This window comes from Lissotriton vulgaris, chromosome 5 (assembly GCF_964263255.1).
Source record: "Lissotriton vulgaris chromosome 5, aLisVul1.2, whole genome shotgun sequence".
NCBI lineage: Eukaryota > Metazoa > Chordata > Amphibia > Caudata > Salamandridae > Lissotriton > Lissotriton vulgaris.
In genome coordinates this window covers 1869408671-1869434499 of record NC_141693.1, presented here as the reverse complement: position 1 = coordinate 1869434499, position 25829 = coordinate 1869408671, and the positions used below count along the sequence as shown (strand labels likewise).

Below are 25829 nucleotides of genomic sequence, written 5' to 3'. Positions count from 1 at the left end.
TGTGGACTGGCTACTACCGACTCTCTGGGCAGAACGACTGCCACGTTAGTAGCCCTTAGGCACTATGTGGCCGTTCTCTTTTTGGCGACAAAGCAGACTCTGCGCTGGAGCACTTTAAAGATTCTCCGGCTACAGCCAGATCTTTGGGCCCGCCACGCCTTCTTATCCACTTCAGTCTGCTGTTCGTCCCTTTTGTGGCCACGGAAGGGGCACCCAACCACGCCTGGCCCAGTTTAGCCACTGGCTCACGCAATGTGGATGTGGGACCCAGCAGGCGGGACAGTCCACCCCCTCCCCGCCGCACTCTTCAAACCTTCCTAGTCTGAGTTTCAGACCCATCAACAACCAGTGGAAGGACGGTTTCACCATCACCTCCTCCACTGGCAATCCAACACGTCACAGGTGAGTTTTGTAAATAGTCCGAAAAGGGTACTCCCTCCCCTTTGAGACTATCCCTCCCTCCATGCTACCGTCTTTCGATCGCATGTCTGAGTATCATTTACCGCTGCTCGGCCAGAAAGCTTCTGCTCTCTTGGCCAAGGGAGCTATTCAGAGGGTCTCTGCGCCACAAGTAGGTTGTGGTTGCTATCCCGCTACTTTCTGGTGCCCAAGAAGGACAAAGGCCTGCGTACTATTATAGACCTCCGGGCCCTTAACCGCTTCCTCAGAAGGAAAAGTTCAATATGCTCACGTTGGCTCAGGTCCTGTCTGCCCTGGAGACTGGATAGTGGCTTGGACTTGAACGCCTATTTCCATTGTCTTGTCAGCCCACAGAGGCTATCTACAGTTCACGGTGGGCCACGAGCACTTTCAGTTCAAGGTGCTCCCCTTTGACCTTACCAGTGCCCCTTGGGTGTTCACGAAAGTGATGCCAGTGGTTGCAGCTCATCTGCACAGATCAGGGGTTCAAGTCTTCGCCTATCTCAACGACTGGCTGTTAAAGGCGAGTTCTCCCAGGCTGTTGTTTCGCACCTCCAGACTTCGGCAGACCTCTTGCCCTTGCTGAGGTTCACTATAAACGTGCCCGAATCAATCCTGACTCCCTCTCAAACGCTCCCTTTTATCTGAGCTGTTTTATACACAGTGCAGTTTCAGGCCTATCCTCCAGAGCAGTGAGTCCAAGATATTCAGGCTATGATGCCAATGTTTCAGCCTCTTTCCCGGATTTTGCTGAGAATGACTCGGAGGCTACTGGGCCTCATGGCGCCTGCATCCTGCTAGCATCCAATGGCATATATAGGCTCTGCAGTTAGACCTGAAATACCAGTGGGTGCAGCATCAGGGGAATTTTTCAGACTGTGTTCAGAACTCTGAGGGAATTGTACAACAATTGCAGTGGTGGATAACGAACCAAGCTTGGGTCAGAGGCAGAGGCCTCTGACTTCCCCAAACAGATCTAACAGTGGTGACAGATGAGTCACTCCTAGAATTGGACAGCCATCTGGGAGAGGTGGAAATAAGATGCGTTTGGTCTCCGGCAGAGTCCGAGCTCCATATCAAGCTGCTAGAGCTCCGGGAGACCGGACTGCCACTGAAGGCATTCCTTCCCTCTCTTCAAAGGGAAAGTTGTGCAGGTGCTCACGGACTACACCACCGCCATGTGGTACTGTAACAGACAGGGCGAGTGGAGTTGTGGACCCTATGTCAGGAGGCTCTTCACCTCTGAACATGGTTGGAACATCAGGGCGTGACCCTGGTGGTTCAACACCTGGCGCTTCTCTGAATGTCAGGATCTGACCAACTCAGACATCGGTTGATCACGAATGGCGTCTTCATTCGGAGGTGATGGAAGGTCTCTTTCAACAGTGGGGAGAGCCTTGGTTATATCTGTTCGCCACAGAAGAGAACAGGCAATTTCAATAGTATTGCACATTGGAGTTTCCAAGGCTGCACTCGCTCAGCGACGCTTTTCGGCACGAGTGGAACTGCGGCCTCCTGTATACCTTTCCCACTGTACCACTTCTGCCCCAAGTACACAAGAAAATCAAGTGTGACCAGGCCCAAGTTATTCTTGTGGCTTCGGACTGGGCAGGAAGAGTCTGGTACCCCCAGCTTCTGAGCATGACCTCCGATCAGACTGCCCCTTCGGGAGGATCATCTGTCGCAGCAGCAGGGGACGATTCTACACCCAAACCTATCCAGTCTCCACCTCCTTGCGTGGAGATTGAGCGGGAACAGTTTAGCTTTCGACCTTCCGCCCAAAGTTTGTAATGCCATCTTGGCAGCCAAGCGTCCCTCCACTAAATCGGTATACGCCTGTAGATTGAGCAAGTTTGTGGCATGGTGCACAGCTTAGGTTGTGGATCCCCTTTCTGCCCCTCTTTCAGAGGTCCTCTTGTACATACTTTCTTTGGCCCAGCAGGGTTCTTCTCTGGGCACTCTCAAAGGCTATCTTGCTGCTATCTTTGCTTTTCTTTGGTTGTCAGATCAGACATCCTTATTCAAGTCTCCTTTTGTAAATATAATCTTTAAGGGCATTAGTCCTCTATTTCCGCCATTTCCTTTCATAATGCCCCAGTGGGACTTGAATCTTGTTCTAACATATCTTATGTGTGCTTCCTTTGAGCCTCTTCATACCTGTCCTCTTAAGCTCCTTACTCTGAAAACTGTCTTCCTTGTGGCCACCACCTCTGCTCGCAGAGTGACTGGGCCGCAAGCCTTGTCTTCAAAGTCCCCTTTCTTCTCTGTGCATCCGGACAAAATGGTGCTTAGAACAAGGCCTTCTAATGTGGTTACACAATTTCATGTAGGACAATCTATCACCTTGCCTACCTTTTTCCCTCCCCCGCACCCTTCCAAGGAGAAGGAGAGAATCCACTGTCTGGAACCTAAACGGGCGCTGTCCTTCTACCTTAACCGCATCAAAGATTTCCTGATGGATGATCAACTCTTTATTGGATATGTAGGTGCCAAGAAAGGCCGGGTTGTTCAAAAACCTGCCATCTCTTGATGGAGTGTCCTTTGCATAAAGATCTGCTATGCTTTAGCGAAGAAGGATCCCCAGTGGGGCTGCTTGCTCATTCCACTAGGGCTACGGCAATTGTAGACCAAAAGGTAGTGCCTTGAGTTGGTAATGGCTGCATAATCCAAGTTGCAAATAACTTTTTTGTTCGAGGCATATGGGCTGCAAATGATACATTTATGAATAGATCGCCATCTGGTGTTGGGCTCGGATGATTGCACTTGTTTTTTTCCTGGAGAAGTGTTTTGTAGTCACGAGGCTGGTGACTCCTCCCTTGGGTGATAGTGTCGAGCCCGAAGACACAAGATATCGAGGATGGAGTCCAATGCAATCCCAGACCTGTTCGAGGTCGAACACTCCGAGGAAGAAGATGAGGACGGGTCGAGGTCAGAGGCGAAGAGTCTGATGTCGAAGAAATCGACGTTCATCAAACTGTGAGTGACGACGTCCCTTTGCCAAAAAACCGACCCAGATTGGTGTTGACCCCGCCTTCGAGCCCGGTCACACTACCGAAAAAAGTTTCCGACGCCCCGCCTTCTGGCTCGGCAACGAAACCGAAACACTCGGTCCCTCACTATGTCAGACCCGAGAAACAGTTGACATCAACATCGACACTGAAGCTCCATACCAAGGACAGCTCTAAGTTGAGACATTCCATGTCAAAACCGAAACATGCTTCGACGTCAAACACCCTCGACACCGAAAACATCGGACTAGAGTAAATTCTCAGTGCCGAAATCACATAACGCCGAGACACAAAAGCAAAATCACCTATCTGACCCAAAGGCTTCGGTACCGACACAGGAACAGGAGATAGATCCAAAACAAAAGACTTTGTTCATTGATCCACAAACTGGCAAGGTGGTGGCAAAACCACCTAAAAGGAGGAAGACTCAACCGTTGGAGGGGAAAGCTCCTCCTCCTAAGAAGGGAACAATGGGGACAAATACAACTCCTCCCCTTTCTCCACAGCCTATGGACACACCCTCTTCTCCTCTTCCTCATACTCTGCCAGCTATCCCTCGACCTTTTACACCACGCCCATCTACACCTCAAACAGATTTAGAAAGTGACACAGGGGATGGGGACCTTCCTAGGGATGATAACAATACTATCCCAGAAGACACAGACCCATGGGAAGATTATAATGCAGTGACAGATAATAATGACCCTGATCTGTATCCTCAAAACCCTTCCCCCTGATGATAATTCGGGTTTTGCACAATTAATTAATAGGGCAGCAAAATACCACAAAGTAGATTTACATACTGAACCTCAGGTAGAAGATTTCCTTTTAGAAACACTACCACCTGCACAAAAATCCTCAGGGACCCTACCAATGCTTAAAGGTCTCCTTACTCACACATCAGATCTATTTAAAGATCCTGTGAGAGCTATGGTGTTAAACCCAAGAGTTGACAAAAAGTATAAGGCAGCCCCAAAAGACCCATTATTTATTAAGGGCCAAATACCTCTGGACTCGTTAGTAGTCTCAAATGCTCGTAAGAGGGCGAACTCACTAACAGGAGAAGCTCCTCCTCCTGATAAGGAGTCTAAGTTAATAGATGCCTCTGGCAAAAGAGTAGCATCTCAAGCAGCAAACAGCTGGCGCATAGCAATTACTCAAGTGCTACTTGCACGCTATGATAGGGCTCATTATGATGAGTTAGAGAAACTCATTACACATCTCCCTAAGGAACATCAAAAAAGGGCAGAGCAACTGATACAAGAAGGGAAGATAATAACTAACACTTCCATTAAGTGTGCCTTAGACGCAGCAGACACTGCGGCAAGATCTATAAACACCAGTATTATGTTAAGAAGACATGCATGGCTTAGAGTATCAGGGTTCAAATAGGAGGTACAAACTTCTTTATTGAACCAGCCTTTTGATGGGAAAGCACTCTTCGGCTCAAGCACAGATGAGGCGTTAGAAAAAATGAAAAAGGACACGGAAACGGCTAGGTCAATGGGAGCATTGCCACAGTCATCTCTTTCGTAGATCCAACTATAGAGGCGGATAAAAAAATACAGGCACAACCTACAATCAACCTCTTTTACACCAACATCACCTAAAGGTAATTCAAGAGGCAGTTACAGAGGTAACAACAACAACGGTAGAGGTCGCGGAAACAACAACCGCAACTCTCCTACCCCAAAACAGTGACTCCATACAGCTCCCCCCAGACCATACAACACCGGTCGGGGGACGCCTATCACAGTTCCTGCCTGTCTGGGAAAACACCACATCAGTTTCTAACGGTGAATGGTCACAATATTCTATAGTAGTGGCTAGGAAATCCAGCACCTTCCAACAGTATAACTCACACAATATGAAAATTAATGAGACATAGTGTAACAGGTAAACACACAGGATAAAATATGAAAGGTATAAACACAATTTATTAAAAAGCCTCCCTATATGGGTTACAGTCTAAATAAAATACAATAAAACATACAACAAAATCAATTGAGTTATTAAAAAAGCCAAAAGGGGGTCAAAGTACAAGGGGTCAAAGTAACAAAGGTCGAAGCTGCGTTTCGGTGTTCATCTAAACTTTTTACACCTTCTTCAGGACACTTTGACGATTCGTAATTTATCTAAAAATTTTAAAAAAACATTTATTTAGAAATGTACTTCTTCATCACATAGTCATTCATAGTTATACAGTGTTTACCTTTCTAGCTACAATAAATTGACAAATATTGTCTCGCATTTTACCTGTTATCTAATGGAAAAAGGGGGGAAACATGCTTATGTAGGAGCCTGTTATTGCTTTCCTACTGGATCTATTCTAGCGAGTTCTAGTACTTAATGTCACTTGATAGTGTGATATAAGTCTTTTAAACGGAAAAATAGTATAAATAATACTGAGAGAGAGTACCTGATCGTAATAGACGTATCTCTTTTGCTCATTGAGAAGGCCTCTTAGTTTACCGGATATATATGTATCATCAGGTTGTCATACATTATTAAAATCTGCAAATTTGTACTGCGACCTTAAGTGAGGGAAATTAACAAATTATTAGATCAACCGTGGGGATCAGTCTGTTATTAGTAAATTTGTTCATTAGGTATTCTATGATAGGTACCTGTTTTTCAGTTCCAGTTGTACAGTAAAGGAACCACGGAGTTTCTTACTAGGTTTCTTTGAACAAAAAGGATCCTTTTTGTTCAAAGATACCTAGTAAGAAACTTTAAGGTTTCTAAATATCGAACGATATGACATATAATATGTCCTCCTATATATAGATTTCCCAAAAAATCAGAAAGGGACCCAAGCCCGTACCACACAGACTACAATTGAAATACCAGTCCGGTGGCTCCTCCGTGGTTCCTTTACTGTACACCTGGAACTGAAAAACAGGTACCTATCATAGAATACCTAATGAACAAATTTACTAATAACAGACTGATCCCCACGGTTGATCTAATAATTAGTTAATTTCCCTCACTTAAGGTCGCAGTACAAATTTGCAGATTTTAATAATGTATGACAACCTGATGATACATATATATCCGGTAAACTAAGAGGCCTTCTCAATGAGCAAAAGAGATACGTCTATTACGATCAGGTACTCTCTCTCAGTATTATTTATACTATTTTTCCGTTTAAAAGACTTATATCACACTATCAAGTGACATTAAGTACTAGAACTCGCTAGAATAGATCCAATAGGAAAGCAATAACAGGCTCCTACATAAGCAAGTTTCCCCCCTTTTTCCATTAGATAACAGATAAAATGCGAGACAATATTTGTCAATTTATTGTAGCTAGAAAGGTAAACACTGTATAACTATGAATGACTATGTGATGAAGAAGTACATTTCTAAATAAATGTTTTTTAAAAAATTTTTTAGATAAATTACGAATCGTCAAAGTGTCCTGAAGAAGGTGTAAAAAGTTTAGATGAACACCGAAACGCAGCGTCGACCTTTGTTACTTTGACCCCTTGTACTTTGACCCCCTTTTGGCTTTTTTAATAACTCAATTGATTTTGTTGTATGTTTTATTGTATTTTATTTAGACTGTAACCCATATAGGGAGGCTTTTTAATAAATTGTGTTTATACCTTTCATATTTTATCCTGTGTGTTTACCTGTTACACTATGTCTCATTAATTTTCATATTGTGTGAGTTATACTGTTGGAAGGTGCTGGATTTCCTAGCCACTACTATAGAATATTGTGACCATTCACCGTTAGAAACTGGTTTCCTCTAGCATAGTCTAGCTCAGTCAGTATTACTGACTCTATTTTTAACTTACTACAAAGCACAGGTCTTTTCTTTTTTACAGCATTTTACCCCTACCTGTGTATAATTACCAGGGGAACCTTCCATATATTTTGGTGAAAACACCACATCAGACAGGTAGGTGGGTGAGACAAATTATCCAACATGGTTATTGCCTAGAACTCACTGCTACCCCACCAAACATCCCCCCCAGACAGCGTCCAATGAGTCAAGATCATCTCACATTATTAAAACAGGAGGTACTATCGCTGCTACAAAAGCACGCAATAGAGGAGGTTCCACAACACCAACAAGGAACAGGAGTATACTCTCTATACTTCCTAATTCCCCAAAAAGACGGATTTCTAAGGCCTATACTAGACCTAAGACCTCTCAATGCATACATAAATTCGGAACATTTCCACATGGTCACGCTCCAACAAGTACTTCCTTTACTGAAGAAAGGGGACTTTCTTTCTACACTGGATCTAAAAGACGCCTACTTTCATATCCCAATTCACAAAGCTCACAGAAAATACCTCAGATTTGTGATAGAAGGACAACATTATCAATTCAAAGTCCTACCCTTTGGAGTCACAACAGCACCAAGGGTGTTCACAAAATGCCTAGCAGTGGTGGCAGCACACCTAAGAAGACAGCAAATACATGTCTTCCCTTACTTGGACGACTGGCTAATAAAGGCCTTGTCACAAGAAGAATGTCCTCAAAACACACAAAAGACAATTCAACTGCTGCACCAGCTAGGGTTTACGGCGAACTACACAAAATCTCACCTGCAACCAAACAAAGTTCAACAATATCTAGGGGCTACTATAAATACAGAAAAGGCCATAGTATACCCCAATGCAGTCAGAATTCAGACAATGATTACACTAATTCAAAGATTTCAACCGCAACACTCATTACCAGATCGAGTGTTCATGCAGTTATTAGGGATGATGTCCTCTTGCATACTGTTAATCCCATATGCCACACTACAAATCGTCCGCTTCAAGAATGTCTAGCAACACAGTGGAATCAGGCTCAAGGTCAGATTATAGATCTGGTGTTGGTAGACGACCGCACGCATCGCTCTCTAAAGGGGTGGAATACAACAAACATTTCCAAAGGGAGGTCCTTCCTAGAGCCAATTCCACAAGTGATGCTAACAGCGGATGCATCGCTCACTGGATGGGGAGCTCATATGGAGAGATACACAGTACAAGGGAGAGAGTGTACAGCACAAACGACTGCACATAAATCATCTTGAACTACTAGCAGTGTTTCTAGCATTAAAAGCTTTTCAAATGCATGTTCCCAACAAAGCAGTCCTGGTCAGAACAGACAACATGACAGCAATGTATTATATTCAAAAACAGGGGGGGGGGGACACTCTCTCCAACTATCCAGACTCCAGAAGCGGTCGCTCCTAATCGCTGCTCCCTGCCCTGACCCAGACCCAGAAACTGGTATCGTTAAGATATTTCTCCAGACTGCTACTTGCCGAATTCTGATTTATTAACGCTCCGCTCGCATTACTGCAGATTCAATTTGTGCCCGCTCTGCTCACGCTACAGCTGCTCGCATTACTGCTGATTTGATTTTGATTTATTTTGGGTCCCGCTCTGCTCGCACTACTGCTTCTTTACTTTATGCGTGTCTGATTGAATGAAGTAGCGCTCTGCTCGCACTACTGCCACTTTCTCGTGTGCTAGAGTGTTGTTTAATTTCCGTAGCGCTATACAGGAATTTAGATCATTTCAGAGCGCTATACTGCCACCGTGCGCATTACTTCACCAATCAACTGTGTTTTCTGCCTTTAAACTCTGTTATCGATTTTGGGTTTATTGTGCTGGCGCCATTGCCCTTTCCCTAGCCTAACTCAGGTTGTGCCCTAATCTGTTCGTGTTAGACTTTTTGGCTCGCAGCCATTTTGTTGTTTGTTGTTTAACCACGAGCCCAGTACCCCACCACGCTCCCGCCTCCCAGCTGCCCCGCCCTCGCCCCTCCCCTTTCCTCCATCCACTTATGACAGATGCATTCCCGTGCAGCGTTCACGCGCAGCGGTCGCGCCCCTTGCGCGCGCCGAAGGTGCGCCAAAGGTAAGCCCGTCTGCGCCCATCTGCGCCCGTCCGCGCCGGGCCCACGCCGGGCCCGCGCCCAGCGCCGGCCCCCCTGGTCCCCGCCGCTCCCAACCCACTAGATTCACATATGATGCAGTAACACTCCTCGCCCTCAACCCCGCACGCACACCACAATGCTGCGAAGCCACCTCAGGACGTACCCATGGCCCATTCGCCTGCCTCTCCTGCAAGTTCAACTGCTTCAGGACCCTCACCAAACCCACTTCCTCAACACACAACTCCAAATCTAACCGCCTGAAGTGCATCCTGCTTAACACCCGCTCGGTCCACAGACACGCAACTGAACTCTGGGACCTACTCGACACTGCGTCACCGGACATCGCCTTCCTTACAGAAACATGGATGAACACATCATCAGCACCCGACATCGCCATAGCCATACCGGACGCTTACAAGATTATCCGAAAAGACCGCACCAATCAAACAGGAGGAGGCATCGCCATCATTCACAGGAACACCATCAAAATCACGACCAGCTCCGACGATAATCTTGCAACCGCCGAACACATCCACTTTCAGATCCACACCGACCCCAGGACCACACTTAAAGGCACCCTCATCTACAGGCCTCCAGATACCCGTACTCAATTCAGCGATGACATCACGGACTTCGTCAGCACACATGCCGTCGCCTCCGAGAACTACATTCTTTTAGAAGACCTCAACTTCCACCTTGAAAACAAACACGACAGCAACACCAACACCCTTCTGGACAACCTGGCCAATCTCGGACTCAAACAACTTGTTGACACCCCCACCCATGTTGCCGGACACACGCTCGACCCTATCTTCACCTCCAGCAAGCATATCTCCTTCGATCGCACCACAGCTCTCCATTGGACGGACCACAGCTGTGTTCACTTCAGCTACAAAACCACCCTGAACCACAACCGCCCACAACCTATTCCTCGGAGAAACTGGAACAAAATCACCTCCGACCAACTCCTCAGATCACTCAACCAAAACCCCCCCACCCTCTCTTTGGACCCAAACAAAGCGGCCACCAATCTCAAGCAATCGATCACCCACAGTGCTGACTAATTAGCACCCCTGAAAAAGCACCAGTTCAAATCAGCCAGCAAAAAGGCTCCCTGGTTCAGTGATGACCTTAAAAAATCCAAGAAGCTATGCCGCACCCTGGAGAAAACATGGAGAAAAAACCCAACCACCGACCACATGGCCACCCTCAAGGCAGCCACCCGCAAACACCACCAACTGATTCGATCCGCCAAGAAATCCGCATTCAAGGATCGTCTCGACAACAACACTCACAACAGCAAGTAACTCTTCAACATCATCAAAGAATTCACCAACCCCACCGCAGCATCACTCCCTCCCAAGACCTCTGCGATGCGTTATCCTCCTTCTTCTACAACAAAATTGCCGACATCCACAACAGCTTTGAGAATACTCCCAGCGACCAACCCTCCATACCCCCCTCAGACCCTACTCCGCCTACTAACAACCTTAGCGACTGGAACCCAATCACCACTGAAGACACCATCCGCCTAATGAACTCAATCCACTCTGGCTCGCCAACCGACCCCTGCCCCCACCACATCTTCAACAAAGCTGACTCCATCATCTCACCCCGTCTCCGTGATGTTATCAACTGCTCGTTCAACACTGCCACCTTTCCAGAAAGCTGGAAACACGCCAAACTCAGCGCCCTTCTGAAGAAACCCACAGCAGACCCCTCTGAACTTAAGAACTACCGACCCATGTCCCTCCTCCCATTCCCGGCCAAAGTCATTGAGAAAGCCGTCAACAGCCAGTTCGCCGCCTTCCTTGAATCCAACAACTCCCTCGATCCATCTCAATCCGGATTTCGAGCCAAACACAGCACCGAAACCGCCCTCATTGCAGGGACTGACGACATCCGAACACTACTGGACAACGGAGAAACAGTGGCCCTCATTCTGCTCGACCTCTCCGCCGCTTTCGACACAGTCTGCCACAGCACCCTTATACAACACCTCAGCAACATCGGCATTCAAGGAAAAGCCTTGGACTAGATCATCTCTTTCCTCGCTGGGAGAACTCCAAGAGTTCGACTTCCCCCATTCAACTCAGAGGCCACTGAAGTCATCTGTGGCGTTCCACAAGGATCTTCACTCAGTCCCACCCTCTTCAACGTTTACATGAGTCCACTCGCTTCCATCGCGCGCCAACACAACCTCAACATCATCTCTTACGCCGACGACACCCGGTTAATCCTTTCCCTCACCAAAGACACCAACACCGCCAAAACCAATCTTCACGAAGGCATGAAAGAAGTAGCCGAATGGATGAAACATAGCCGCCTGAAACTCAACTCAGACAAAACTGAGGTGCTCATCCTGGGATCTTCCCCCTCTGCCTGGGACGACTCTTGGTGGCCTTCCGCTCTGGGCACAGCTCCCACACCCACAGACCATGCACGTAACCTTGGCTTCATCCTAGATTCCTCTCTCTCGATGTCCAGACAAGTCAATGCCGTCTCATCCTCCTGCTTCAATGTACTTCGCATTCTCAAAAAGATCTTCCGCTGGATCCCCCTCGAGACAAGAAAGACTGTCACCCACGCACTGGTCACGAGTCGACTGGATTATGGTAACACACTATACGCCGGAATCACAGCAAAATTACAGAAAAAACTCCCAACGCATCCAAAACGCATCAGCGAGACTCATATTAGACATCCCTCGCCATGATCACATCACCGGACACCTAAAAGACCTGCACTGGCTTCCAGTCAACAAAAGAATTACCTTCCGCCTTCTCACCCACGCACACAAGGCCCTCTACAATCTAGGACCCGAATGCCTCAACACTCGACTGTCCTTCTACAAACCCACCCGCCAACTTAGATCGTCCAATCAAGCTCTCGCCGCAGTCCCGCGCATCCGAAAATCCACCATGGGAGGCAGATCCTTCTCCTTCCTTGCTTCCAAGACCTGGAACTCACTCCCCACTCACCTCCGCCTTACTCAAAACCACATCTCCTTCAGAAAAGAACTTAAAACCTGGCTATTCGACAAATAATGAAACCCTTCCCCGAGCGCCTTGAGACCCTCTGGGTGAGTAGTGCGCTATATAAATGCCCGAACTTGAACTTGAGCACAGGAAATTTGGAGATGGGCTATTCCTCAAAACATCTATCTGTTAGCCGAACACCGTCCAGGAGTTCAAAATCAGATAGCAGACATCCTAAGCAGAGAGTCAGAACAAATACATGAATGGGAACTGCACAACCAAATACTGCAGCCATTCTTCAAAAGATGGGGACAACCGGAGATAGATCTCTTTGCCACTCATCAGAACGCAAAATGCCAAAGCTTCGCATCCAGGTACCCACACCACCTGTCGCAGGGCAATGCATTATGGATAAATTGGTCCAACAAATTTGCATACGCTTTTCCCCCCTCTCCCACTAATTCCATTAGTGGTTCAAAAACTGCAACAGCATTCAATGACCATGATATTGGTAGCACCCACGTGGGCACGGCAGCCGTGGTTCACCACGCTCCTACAACTCTCACAAGTGCCACACCAAAAATGAAGACTCTCACCCATGCACCTTACACAGAACCATGGAGAAATAATGCACCCAGATCCCAAACAACTGAACCTAGCGATCTGGCTCCTGAGGTCTTAGAATTTGGATACTTAAATTTACCTCCAAACTGAATGGAAATTATTAAGCAAGCAAGACATCCCACCACCAGAGCCTGCTATGCAGCAAAGTGGAAAAGGTTTGCTGTATACTGCAACAGTAACAACATCAACCCTCTGGACGCATCTACACAAAATATTATTTGCTACTTACTCTACTTACAGCAATGAAACCTTGCTTATACCTCCATTAGAGTACATCTTGCAGGTATAGCAGCATACCTACAAAACAGGCAACATTTATCCCTGTTTAGAGTACCTGCAATCAAGGCTTTCATGGAAGGTCTCAAAAGAGTTATTCCACCAAGACTACCACCTTCTCCAGTCTGGAACCTCAACATAGTTCTCACCAGACTAATGGGACCGCCTTTCGAACCTATGCAAAGGTGTGAAATACAATTTCTTACATGGAAGGTGGCTTTCCTTATAGCAATTACCTCCCTCAGGAGAGTGGGTGAGTTACAGGCATTAACAATACAAGAACTATTTCTACAGTTACACCAAAATAAAGTGGTTCTTAGAACAAACCCAAAGTTCTTGCCTAAAGTAATTTCAGCATTCCACATCAATCAGCCAGTGGAACTACCAGTCTTTTTTCCAAAGACACAGACTGTAGAAGAGAGAGCCCTACATACACTAGATGTCAAAAGGGCAATATTATATTACATAGAAAGAACACAACATTTCAGAAAAACTAAACAACTATTTGTAGCGTTTTCCCCAACACATAAAGGCAAGCAGGTATTGCCAGGTGGATTGTTAAATGCATACAGATATGTTACATAAAGGCAAAGGCAAAAAGAACACTAACTGTTCCCCCTAGAGCTCATTCTACACGAAAACTAGGGGCATCATTGGCATTCTTAGGGAATATTCCCCTAGATGACATATGCAAAGCAGCAACTTGGTCTACACCGCATACCTTCACAAATCACTACTGTGTTGACGTGCAGGCAAGACAACAAGCAAATGTGGGCCAGGCTGTATTTCAAACTGTTGCAACAGACACTGGTGACCACCGCTAGGGAGGTAACTGCTGTGTAATCTATTCATAAATGTACCATCTGCAGCCCATATGCCTCGAACGGAATATGCTACTTACCAGTATGCATCTGTTCTTGGCATAGAGGGCTGCAGAGTGGTACATGCCCTCCCTGCCTCCCCGGAAACCTGTGTCTGTTCCAACATTATCTTAATTAGGTACACTTACATGGGCATCTCTTTCTGTATTCTATCATACTGCTCCATCTAACCCTACTATGGCAACACCATCTAAGGATGGAGCCGATGCCCATGCGCACTATCACCCAAGGGAAGAGTCACCAGCCTCGTGACTACAAAAGACTTCTCCAGGAGAAAAACAAGTGCAATCATCCGAGCCCAACACCAGATGGCGATCTATTCATAAATGTACCACTCTGCAGCCCTCTATGCCAAGAACAGATGCATACTGGTAAGCAGCATATTCCTTATTCTAGACTAATTTATTCTATGAGGTGTTTTCCATAATGTGAACCTCTTAGAATAAAGACAATACACGACCCACAATGTTTAGACCAAAAACCCAATTCAAGCAGAAGTATGATCATTCTCTCCTTATAAAGCAGTATTTTTCATAATTTAAAATATTAAAATTCCTCCCTTCCACATTTTATAAGAATCTTGATGGAGGATAGAAAATACCGTAAGGAAGAAAGGTACCAAGAAAAGGCAAAACGATGACATTAATCTGCACAGAAGAGTTGGCCTGTCTCTCGGAACCTAAAGGCGGAGTACCTTTAATTCCTATGTCTCCAGAGTTGTATTACAAAATAGTTGAAACTACCTCAATGAAATACTTCATTGCAGATTTTCTCTGTCCCCACTCCCTTTATTGCATATCAGTAATCACTGCACGCAAGACAATAAGTTGGCCTAACGGCTAGAGCGGTCAACCTTGAATCTGGGGAAATGGGTTCGAGACTTGGCAATGACGCTGAGCATCCTGCGATTTTGAGCAAATCACATAATCTCCCCGTGCCCAACAAAAATGAATGTGTCCTCATGTAATGCAACTGGTGCTATGTAAAGCGCTCTGGTACCCGATTCGGGTAAAGTTCGCGCTATGTAAAACTCTGTAAAAAAAAAATTAAAGAAAATAAGCACTTTCTTGTCTAAGGTCTTGAAGTGAAATGAGTATACCAGGTTAAAAGTGTTTATACTCACAAGGCTGTTGATGTTGTCTGGAGTAAGAAGGAAAGCTTTAACTAAAGTGTTAGGACGACATCCTCGTGAAAACAAAAAGCATGATTTTTAACCTGTGGGTATAGGGAGAGATATACACCAACAAGATCTACTGTATGATTTGAAAACCAAGAAGCATTTTCTTAAGCAGTCCAAAGTGTAGTTTAAAGGAATAGTGAGTGTCTCAACTGAAGCCTCACCCCCTTTGCTGTATTCACGCCATTCCAGACCAGTGGTGTCGCTTGTTGCAAATACAGCCGAGCACTGAATTTCCCATAGGAAGCCCTTTATCACTAAATGGCCCTTTAAAGAACAGATACAGCATCTTACAGAAACTGGCCACCAGGAAAAATGCTTTCATTTTAGAATCTTTCCACAAAAACTCTAGTAAAAAAAAAAAAAAAGTAACTAAACAACAGAAAATATAGGCAAAATATATCCGGAAACTAAAAGATTAAAATTCCAACCTAATCTCTGGAACAAATTTATTCCAAACGTTGAAGACTGAAATTAAACCCATTGAATTAAAAAAGTACCACATGACTGTATTATGAAGAAAAATAGGGTTGAATAGTCTAGCGACTACTATTCAGACTCCACTCCGTACAGTGGAAAAATAATATTCTCTAACTGACTCTGCTCAACATTCTGGGACAGCAATCCTCCTTCACTCCTATGGCACTGTGGACTGGGCTGCTGGACCAGGGGTGGAAGACGTACCAGGTTGTGGGTCAGGAACGAGAGTAACACCAGGTCTTGGGGTTAAAGATGGTTTTATTGGTATTCCCCGTTTGGACTTTAACAGTAAGGTTCTCCTTGTACGGAAAGTAAGTCTCTCTTTAGCAAATTGACTGGAATCCGTTTTGGCGTTCGAGTGTTCCTCTTCTTCGTATGGATGTGATGCAGTTCACGGTCTGGTCAGAAGGCAGTTGCTTGGCTCCGGTTCCCATGCAAAAGAGACCAACAAAAAGGGTGCCGTTAGTTCTCCTGTCTACTGGGGTTTGAACCAAAGGGGCCGTGTGAAGTGAGGGAGGATATCACCGGTGACTTCGTATCTCAAATACAGTGGAGTGGTTTGGGTTTTTACAGACGGTGAGGGTTAAACGCGGGGTAAAGGAAACATAAGGTGAGGGTAAACGAGGGAAGACACATACGGGTTCTATACACTTTATACACGCTTGCTTCCCACCCAAGCCGCCATACGCTGCCGTACCTGGGTTAGCCACGCTCCTCCCCCGGGAGAGTGGCACGGCGGCTCACGGGGTCGTTGGCCTCCTGGCTTTCCGTGGGACTCCTCTTCAGCTTTTCCTCCGGGATGTTCTTCGGTTTTTCCTCGTGCTTCTTCGCTGCTACAAACTTCTCTCGCCCGTTCTCCAACACCGGTCCTCGCCTCCTCCTCCGGGGTGATGTCACACGCCGTGTACAGCACTTCCTGGGCTTTAACCAATCCTGTATCTCTGACGTGTGCAGAGGGAGTGTCTTCCTCCTCCGTGTATGTCCAGTTAAAGGCGCCGTGGTCTTCCTCCTCGAGTCCGTCCTGACCTGCGCCCCATGTGTCCGTCTGCAAGGAAGGAGGGATTATGGAGTCAATTCCGGGGGTCCACCACTCCTCAGATCCTGTCACCTTCACCCCGTTACAGGCACGAAAAGGAGAAGATTGTTCTTGTTAATGAGCATGCTTTCCCTTTAAAATTAATTTACTAATGTAAAAAGTCTTAATTTAATTTTTGCATCCTGTGTGGAGATGTCCTATTTATGAAATCAAATAGGATCCCATAATGAAGATGTGCCAGCCATGCAGATGTATTACACAAATCATTTAAACTGTATACAGTCCAAATTCAAGGTCTACACAAGTGTTGCCTACTCATTTAGGATACCTGTGGCTCAAACATCCAGTTTGGAGCAGAGGCCAAGAAAGCAAATATTATTTTTGTAACTTGTCGATCAGCAGTCATTGTACACACAACATTGTTCATTCACTCCCTCCAGCCGGAACTTTGCACCACACTTTCAAATACATATTTATTCAAAGTCGCATACAAGGGTCAGATCTACTGCAGTCACACATACTCTGCCCAAGCTGAAGAAGGAATATTAGTTTCACCTGAAATGTGCAAGAACTAGTTTGTAAAACAAATACAGGGTGGGTAGCACAATCTAAAATAGTTATAATATCTTGTGAATATTCAGATCAAAGGTCTGTGTATTTATAAACTCCTTAAAGATAAAACCCTACCCAACCTAAATTTGGTAGCAAACATTGGAAGAGGGTATCCTGGTGGCCCACTTGGCCAGTTTGGGAGGAGAACAAAACCTCTTAAGAAATATAGTACTCCAAGCAGGAAATTTAGGGTGTGGGTTTGTTGATGGAATGCTCTGTCACTATACACCACACCACCTATAATTCCACATTTGATCGTTCACAATCTGGTGATTTCCCCCCAGTTCTCACAGGCCCCAGTATCCGATACTCTGAAAACTACATGTAGGTTATCTGCTCCAAATGAGGTTAAATTCACACATGCTTAAGAAGTTTTTAAAAATGTGTTCAGCATCCTAACAGTCTGCGAGCTCCCTTCGTCTGCAGCTTGATATTTCAGTAGAGCTCGTAAAAATCCACCAGCACATGGGATGTGATGACTGTCCCTTCGCCACGTGATTGAGTAGAGCATTTTCTTGCCCTTGGTGTCATTGTATAGTCTGTCTTTGAGACTGTGTTATTTCAAAACGGTGGCTGTGTTTAGTAGCATTCTTAATGTTGAAATCATGGTGAGACTGGAAATAGTTTTAAGTGGTGAGATGAGGGAGGAGATGGAGGGTATCAGGGTGAGTGAGAGGATGTGTAACAGAGAAGTGAGGTACCTTTCTGGCCTCTACATTCGGAATCTCTTACCTTTAGGATCAGGAAGTCCTAGTCCCCTGCCATCCCTCCTGCATGCAATACCACTTTTTTCTCTCTTTTTAAGGGTTGCAAACGCCCTTCATCTATTCTGGCCTTCCTTTTAGCTTCCACCTCTACTTCCCCGCCTCCCTTTTTATGTTTTCTCTTGCCTAACCTGTTAACTTCTATTTAATGTTTTGTTTTCTTCATCCAGTCAGATGAAGTGGCATGAAGCCTGTCTAAGCATTTCCGCAGCCATCCTGGAAATTCTGAATGCCTGGGAGAATGGCGTCCTGACCATTGACTCAATCCAGGTAAAAGCTTTGAAAACTCCCTATCTCCTTCCACCAATATGTTGATTTGCTTATTTTGGGCATAAACTTAGGACATCTATCATTCTCCTTTTACTAACTTCCTGTCATTCTCTTTAAAATTGAATCCATTTCGGTATGTGCACCCTTCGATCAACTGTAGTCTTTTTCAAGGACTCCACTCAAGTATGAACTTAGAAAAGGATCCATACCCTTCCTGTCAGTTTAACTAATTATTTTCAAACATTATTCTAGATGCCAAGGTATTTTATTTTTATCCATTACTTGTAGACACCCACAGAGCTCTGGCCACTGACTTTCTGTATATCATTGACTAAGGTTTGCTATCTGCATATGCTTTTTTACAAAGTCCTGATGAAGGAACCTGACAAGTAATTTCCTGGTCTCCTTGAGACTAGAGATTCAGATTTGTTCCTGTGTCTCTTGCTATATAAGTCAGTTGCAGTCATCAAGCGTTGTATTTGTTGTATTTTACTATTCACCTTAACCTCAAAATTAAGTAGCACATTTTGTTAATTTTGTAAACTTGATTTGAGTCCCAGTATGCACCGTTGTGGCATGGGTTGAACATTTTGAATCTCTGTCAAAACATCTATTCCAACTAGGCGCAATGTATTTGTTCTTCCTAACTCTAGAAGGTTTCCCTCAAGCCCAATGGAACCACTTTTTGTTTTGTTTACAATAGTTAAAATTGAGACAACAAAACTTCCATACTAGTAATTACCATGCTAGTATCAAACTGCACATAATAGACTGAATGGGCAACATAAGCAGCCTGGGATGATTTTGGACAACTTTATCCTCGGTTCATATGATCTGAGCAATGGTTGGATAATGTATACAACTTGCAAGAGGCCATTCTTTTCAAATATTACAACTCTATCTAATCCTGTTCGTGTATGCTGCATTGTGTGGATGGGGAGCTCATTTCAAACATTAAATTGTAGCTGGACAGATCTTAAAAGGTCCTTCACGTGTTTTGTTGTTGTAGTGTACCAAAATGAGGTACACTGTGTAGAAAGTCCCTTATTGGCTTACAGGGCCTAAATTAATCCCAAATGCTCTCTATGTGGTAGTTTGTGCGAACAGGTAATGTGTATCAGAGTGTAGTGTAACATATTTGTGGCCACACAGTCCGTAAATGAGAGACACACTCAAGAAGAAATCTGTGACCAATTTAGAAAAGTAACAGATTTTTATAAATTTTAGACACCAAGAGCATCAGAATCAGGAAAGTACTGTAGACTTCATCAAATTTGACAGTAAAAACAGTAGAAAATAACAGCTGTCCGATTTGAGGCATAAGCCTCGAACGTGGTAATGTTATCCTATGGGAGAAACATTCATTGCATAGGTACACTTACAGACGACTTACAGGACTGCTCTTCTGGATTGAAGGTAAATAGGAGCCCAAGTCCAAGAAAGCACCAACAGTTCGTTTTACCTGCCCTGGGGTGTCTGGGTGCAGAGGTGCTTTACGCTGTGGTAGCCTCAAACGCTACCTGCTAAAGTCAATGGGGACAACTACCTGTAAGAAAAGGCTGCACAGGGGCTGAGGGATGAGTCAGGCAAAACCCAAGAGGGGCTCGGCTCCTGACTGTCTCGGGACCACAGAGACACTGTCAAATTACGTGAGTCCGGGCTGGGGAGCTCAGGAGCAGAGGTGTTTTGTTCTTGAGTTAGAGGCTCCCACAGCTCTAGGTGTACCTTCAGAAGAGGGAAAAGAACCATAGCAGGGCCACTCTCGGTATGTAGCTGGCCTCTCTTTGAGTCATTCAACGTGCAAGTAAATTCTGGTGGCGGTGGTGTTCTGACTGAACACAAACAAGCCTTGGTGCTTGCAACTGGCTCAGGGACCTTGTGTATTGCTGTACTTGTCAACTGTTGTCACTGCCTGCTGGAGCAGGGAAGTGGCTCCTCCACTCCAAGGGAGATACTGCGTGGTTGAAGAAGTGCTGGGCAGACTTCCAGGGTTTTAGGGAGGCTGTTCCACTTTTGGACGAATCTGTGTCGGTGATTATCGGGAGAGTAGCAGTCACACAGAGTTTTGCGACAAAGTGCATGCTGGTCTACAGTTCTCACGTCTTCTGCTCTTCTTTGTCCTTTTCCTTCAGGCAGACGAATCTGAGTTCCTTGTGTCAGGGGGCCACCTAAATACTAAATTTAGGGTTGTTAAAGGGAGTGGGCCAATTACCCTTGGGGTCACCATCACCCCTATATGACCACTTCCTGTGGGGAATGGGCATAACCTTGTCCCAGAGTTCCTAATTCCACCAAAAACAAGATGGCGGAATCCTTTTGTGAACCACCATCAGGCAATCTACCTTAGGGGTGTGACTAGCTTGGTGGTACAACACTCCTACTGGCCTAGCTAATTTTACGCCTGTCCTGCTGTCAAATGGGCCTCAGAGGGTGGCATCTCCCAGGTCTGGGAGAAGCAGGGGTCACATAGCAAAGGTGGCAGGGGCTTTGAAACACCTGGCCTTGATTTGCTAAATCACTAGCCATCATGCTGGGGGTGTGAAACCCTTCCTTCGGAGCAGGCATTGTTTCTGGCCTTAGAGGGTGCCAGCTCTCACACCTGCAGGGGGTCAGAAACCTGCCTGTGGTGGCAGGCTGAAAGATACCAGTCAGCCAGTACACTAAATAGTGGAAGGTTTTTCAGCGGGTACCTCTTGGGTGCCCTCTGGGTGCATGTGATAATAAATCTTGAACTGGCAACAGTACCGATTTATTAAGACAAGGTGTTTGATACTAAACACCATAGGATAGTATAGCCACCCTGTAGCTGGGGAACTCATAATGACCAGTGCCCAGTACATGTACTTAAGTTGGCATCCCTGTTCACTTGTAATCAATCAATCAATCAGAGCATTTATATAGCGCGCTACACACCCGGAGGGTCTCAAGGCGCTAGGGGGGGGGGGTGGGGGGGGGGGGGTCCGCTACTGCTCGAACAGCCAGGTCTTGAGTTGCTTCCTGAAGGCGAGGTGGTCCTGGGTCAATCGGAGGTGGGTCGGGAGGGAGTTCCAAGTCTTGGCGGCGAGGTAGGAGAAGGACCGTCCCCCTGTGGTGGCTCTTCGGATGCGGGGGACGGCGGCGAGGGCGTAGCCGGTCGATCGAAGCTGGCGTTTGGGAGCGTAGAAGTTGAGGCGGCTGTTGAGGTATCCTGGGCCTTGGTTGTGAAGGGCTTTGTGTGCGTGGGTGAGGAGTCGGAAGGTGATTCTCTTGTTGACCGGGAGCCAGTGCAGGTCTCAGGTGTCCGGAGATGTGGCTGCGACGGGGGATGTCCAGGATGAGTCGTGCTGAGGCGTTCTGGATCCGCTGGAGTCTCTTCTGGAGTTTGGCGGTGGTTCCGGCGTAGAGGGAGTTGCCGTAGTCCAGCCGGCTGGTGACGAGGGCCTGGGTGACCGTCTTCCTGGTCTCGGTGGGGATCCACTGGAAGATCTTACGAAGCATGCGCAGGATGTTGAAGCACGACGAGGAGACGGCGTTGACATGTCTGGTCATGGAGAGGGAGGAGTCCAGGATGAAGCCCAGGTTGCGTGCGTGGTCTGTTGGTTTGGGTGCGCTACCTAGGGCGGGGGCCACCAGGAGTCGTCCCAGGCGGAGGGTGAGGATCCCAGGATGAGGACATCCGTCTTGTCCGAGTTCAGTTTCAGGCGGCTGTTCTTCATCCATCCGGCCACCTCTTTCATCCCTTCGTGAAGGTTGGCTCTGGCGGTGGCGGGGTCGTTGGTGAGGGAGAGGATCAGCTGGGTGTCGTCGGCGTAGGAGATGTTGAGGTTGTGCTGGCGTGCGATGTTTGCGAGGGGGCTCATGTACACGTTGAAGAGGGTTGGACTGAGGTTTGCGAGGGGGCTCATGTAGACGTTGAAGAGGGTTGGACTGAGCGAGGAGCCTTGAGGGACGCCACAGATGACTTCGGAGGCTACGGAACTGAACGGAGGGAGGCGGACTCTGTGTCCTTCCGGCGAGGAAGGAGGTGATCCACTCCAGTGCCTTCTCCTGGATTCCGACGTTGCTGAGGCACTGTACTAGGGTACGGTGGCAGACAGTGTCGAAGGCCGCGGAGAGGTCTAGGAGGATGAGGGCTGCTGTTTCTCCGTTGTCGAGCAGAGCTCGGATGTCATCGGTGGCTGCGATCAGGGCGGTCTCGGTGCTGTGGTTGGCCCGGAAGCCAGACTGTGAGGGGTCGAGGGATCCATTTGTCTCGAGGAAGGCGGCCAGCTGCTTGTTGACGGTCTTCTCGATGACTTTTGCAGGAAACGGGAGCAGCGAGATGGGCCGGTAGTTCTTGAGGTCGGTGGGGTCGGCTGATGGCTTCTTGAGTAGGGCGCTGAGTTCGGCGTGCTTCCAGCTCTCCGGGAAGGTGGCGGAGTCGAAGGAGGTGTTGATGATGTCACGCAGGTGGGGTGCGATGACAGCGTCGGCCTTGTTGAAGACGTGGTGAGGGCATGGGTCGGTCGGAGATCCGGAGTGAATGGAGTTCATCGTGCGGATGGTGTCTTCAGTGCTGATCGGAGTCCAGGCGCGGAGGGTGGTGTTGGGGGCTGGTGGTTCGGTCATGGCGTGCGTCGGTTGCGTGCTGAAGCTGTTGTGTATGTCCGTGATCTTGTTGTGGAAGTAGGAGGCGAGGGAGTTGCAGAGGTCTTGCGAAGGGGTGATATCGTTGTTTCCGGCGTTGGGGTTGGAGATCTCTTTGACGATGTTGAAGAGTTCCTTGCTGTTGTGTGCGTTGTTGTCCAGTCGTTCCTTGAATGCAGTTTTCTTGGTGGCGTGGATGAGTTGGTGGTGTTTTCGGGTGGCGAGCTTGAGGGCTGTCATGTTGTCCGGTGTTGGGTCTCTGCGCCAGGTTCTCTCGAGGGCTCGGCAGTTCTTCTTGGAGCTCTTGAGTTCGTCGGTGAACCAGGGGACTTTCTTGCTACCGGGTCTGCTGGGCGGGGTCCTCAGGGGGGCGAGCTCGTCTGCGCAGTCACTGATCCACTTCGTGAGGTTGGTGGCCGCCTGGCTAGGGTTCGTTGTGCTGGTGGGAGGGTTCATGTTCAGGGAGGTCGTGAGCTGGTCGGCTGTGATCTTGTTCCAGCTCCTGCGTGCAACCTGTTGCTGGTGGTGGTGGATCGTGGTCCTACCGAAGCTGAAGTGGACGCAGCTGTGGTCCGTCCAGTGGAGTCCGGTGGCGTGGCTGAAGGCGATGTCCTTGCTGGATGAGAAGACGGGGTCGAGTGTGTGTCCGGCGTAGTGGGTGGGGGTGGTCACCAGTTGCTGGAGTCCCAGGTTGGCGAGGTTGTCCAGCAGGGTGGTGGTGTTGCGGTCGTTGTTGTTCTCCAGGTGGAAGTTGAGGTCCCCTAGGAGGATGTAGTCAGCGGAGCAGAGGGCGTGCGGGCTGATTAAGTCGGCGATGTCTTCGCTGAATTGTGTGCGTTGTCCCGGGGGTCTGTAGATGAGGGTGCCTCTGAGGGTGGTCTTGGGGTTGATGTGGACCTGGAAGTGAAGGTGTTCGGCGGTTGTCAGGGCGTCGTCGGTGTTGGTCGTGATGCGGATGGTGTTCCTGTGGACGATGGCGATGCCTCCTCCGGTGTGGTTGATGCGGTCCTTTCGGATGATCTTGTAGCCGTCTGGGATGGCGATGGCGATGTCGGGCGCTGAAGAGGCGTTCATCCAGGTTTCCGTGAGGCGGGGTCGCGATGTCCAATCGTCTGGCGAGGGGGCGGGGCCGCAGGCAGGAGGCGGCGGGAAACGGGAGCCGGAAGAGCAGGCGGCCCAGCGGCGCTCTGCGGAGGAGAACTCAGGTAGCAGGAGGCAGCAGGAGGCTCTGGGGCAAGCAGGAGCGGAGAGGAGCGAGGGGGCGACCAGGCCAGAGGCGCAGTTGCAATAATAAATTGAAATAGTCAGCACAGGGGCATACCTGCTCATGCAGATGTGTCCTCACCTGTAATATAATGCATCCTGCCTCAAGGCTATAAGGCCTGCTGCAGGGGTGACTTAAGTTCAAGCATTTATATAGCGCACTACTCACCCAGAGGGTCTCAAGGCGCTTGGGGATGGGGTTCATTATTTATCGAATAGCCAGGTTTTAAGTTCTTTTCTGAAGGAGATGTGGTTCTGTGTAAGGCGGAGGTGGGTGGGGAGTGAGTTCCAGGTCTTGGCAGCCAAGTAGGAGAAGGATCTACCTCCCATGGTGGATCTTTGGATGCGCGGAATTGCGGCGAGGCCTTGATCGGAGGATCTTAATTGGCGGGTGGGTGTGTAGAAGGATAGTCGAGTGTTGAGGCATTCGGGCCCTAGCTTGTAGAGGGCCTTGTGTGCGTGGGTGAGGAGATGGAATGTTATTCTCTTGTTGACGGGGAGCCAGTGGAGGTCTTTCAGGTGGCCGGTAATGTGATTTTGGCGAGGGATGTCCAAAATGAGTCTCGCTGATGCGTTTTGGATACGTTGGAGTTTTTTCAGTAATTTGGCTGTAATTCCGGCGTAGAGGGTGTTTCCGTAGTCTAGTCGACTCGTGACTAGTGCGTGGGTGACAGTTTTTCTTGTCTCGGAGGGGATCCAACAGAAGATTTTTTTGAGCATACGAAGTACGTTGAAGCAGGAGGATGAGACGGCGTTGACTTTTCTGGTCATCGAGAGTGAGGAATCTAGGATGAAGCCCAGGTTGCGTGCGTGATCTGTGGGTGAGGGTGCTGTGCCCAGAGCCGAAGGCCACCATGAGTCGTCCCAGGCAGAGGGGGATGATCCTAGGATGAGCACCTCCGTTTTGTCTGAGTTAAGTTTTAGGCGGCTGGTTTTCATCCATTCGGCAACTTCTTTCATGCCTTCGTGAAGATTGGTTTTGGCGGAGTTAGGGTCTTTGGTGAGGGAAAGGATCAGCTGGGTGTCGTCAGCGTAGGAGATGATGTTAAGGTTGTGTTGACGCGCGATGGATGCGAGTGGACTCATGTAAACGTTGAAGAGGGTGGGACTGAGTGATGATCCTTGTGGTACACCGCAAATGACTTCGGTAGCCTCTGATTTGAATGGGGGAAGTCGTACTCTTTGGGTTCTTCCGGCGAGGAAGGAGACGATCCAGTCCAATGCTTTTCCTTGTATTCCAATATTGTTGAGGCGTTGTATGAGGGTGCTATGACAGACTGTGTCGAAGGCGGCGGAGAGGTAGAGTAGAATGAGGGCCACGGTTTCTCCGTTGTCCAGTAGTGTTCGGATGTCGTCTGTGGCTGCGATGAGGGCGGTTTCGGTGCTGTGTTTGGCTCGAAAGCCGTTCTGTGAGGGATCGAGGGAGTTGTTGGCTTCGAGGAAGGCGGCGAGTTGGCTATTGACGGCTTTCTCAATGACTTTTGCCGGGAAAGGGAGGAGGGATATTGGGCGGTAGTTTTTGAGTTCAGAGGGGTCTGCTGTGGG

General features: G+C 47.7%; 1 protein-coding gene across 2 annotated transcripts in view; it reads left to right on the top strand.

The window, feature by feature from the left end:
* The window catches only part of MED24 (mediator complex subunit 24), a 296784-nt gene that overhangs the window by 186238 nt on the left and 84717 nt on the right, over window positions 1–25829 (top strand). For both annotated transcript variants that reach the window (XM_086924369.1, XM_086924368.1), the window contains exon 18: window positions 18317–18416. In XM_086924369.1, the coding sequence (XP_086780495.1) occupies window positions 18317–18416 (100 nt within the window). The remainder of the gene's footprint in view (window positions 1–18316; window positions 18417–25829) is intronic.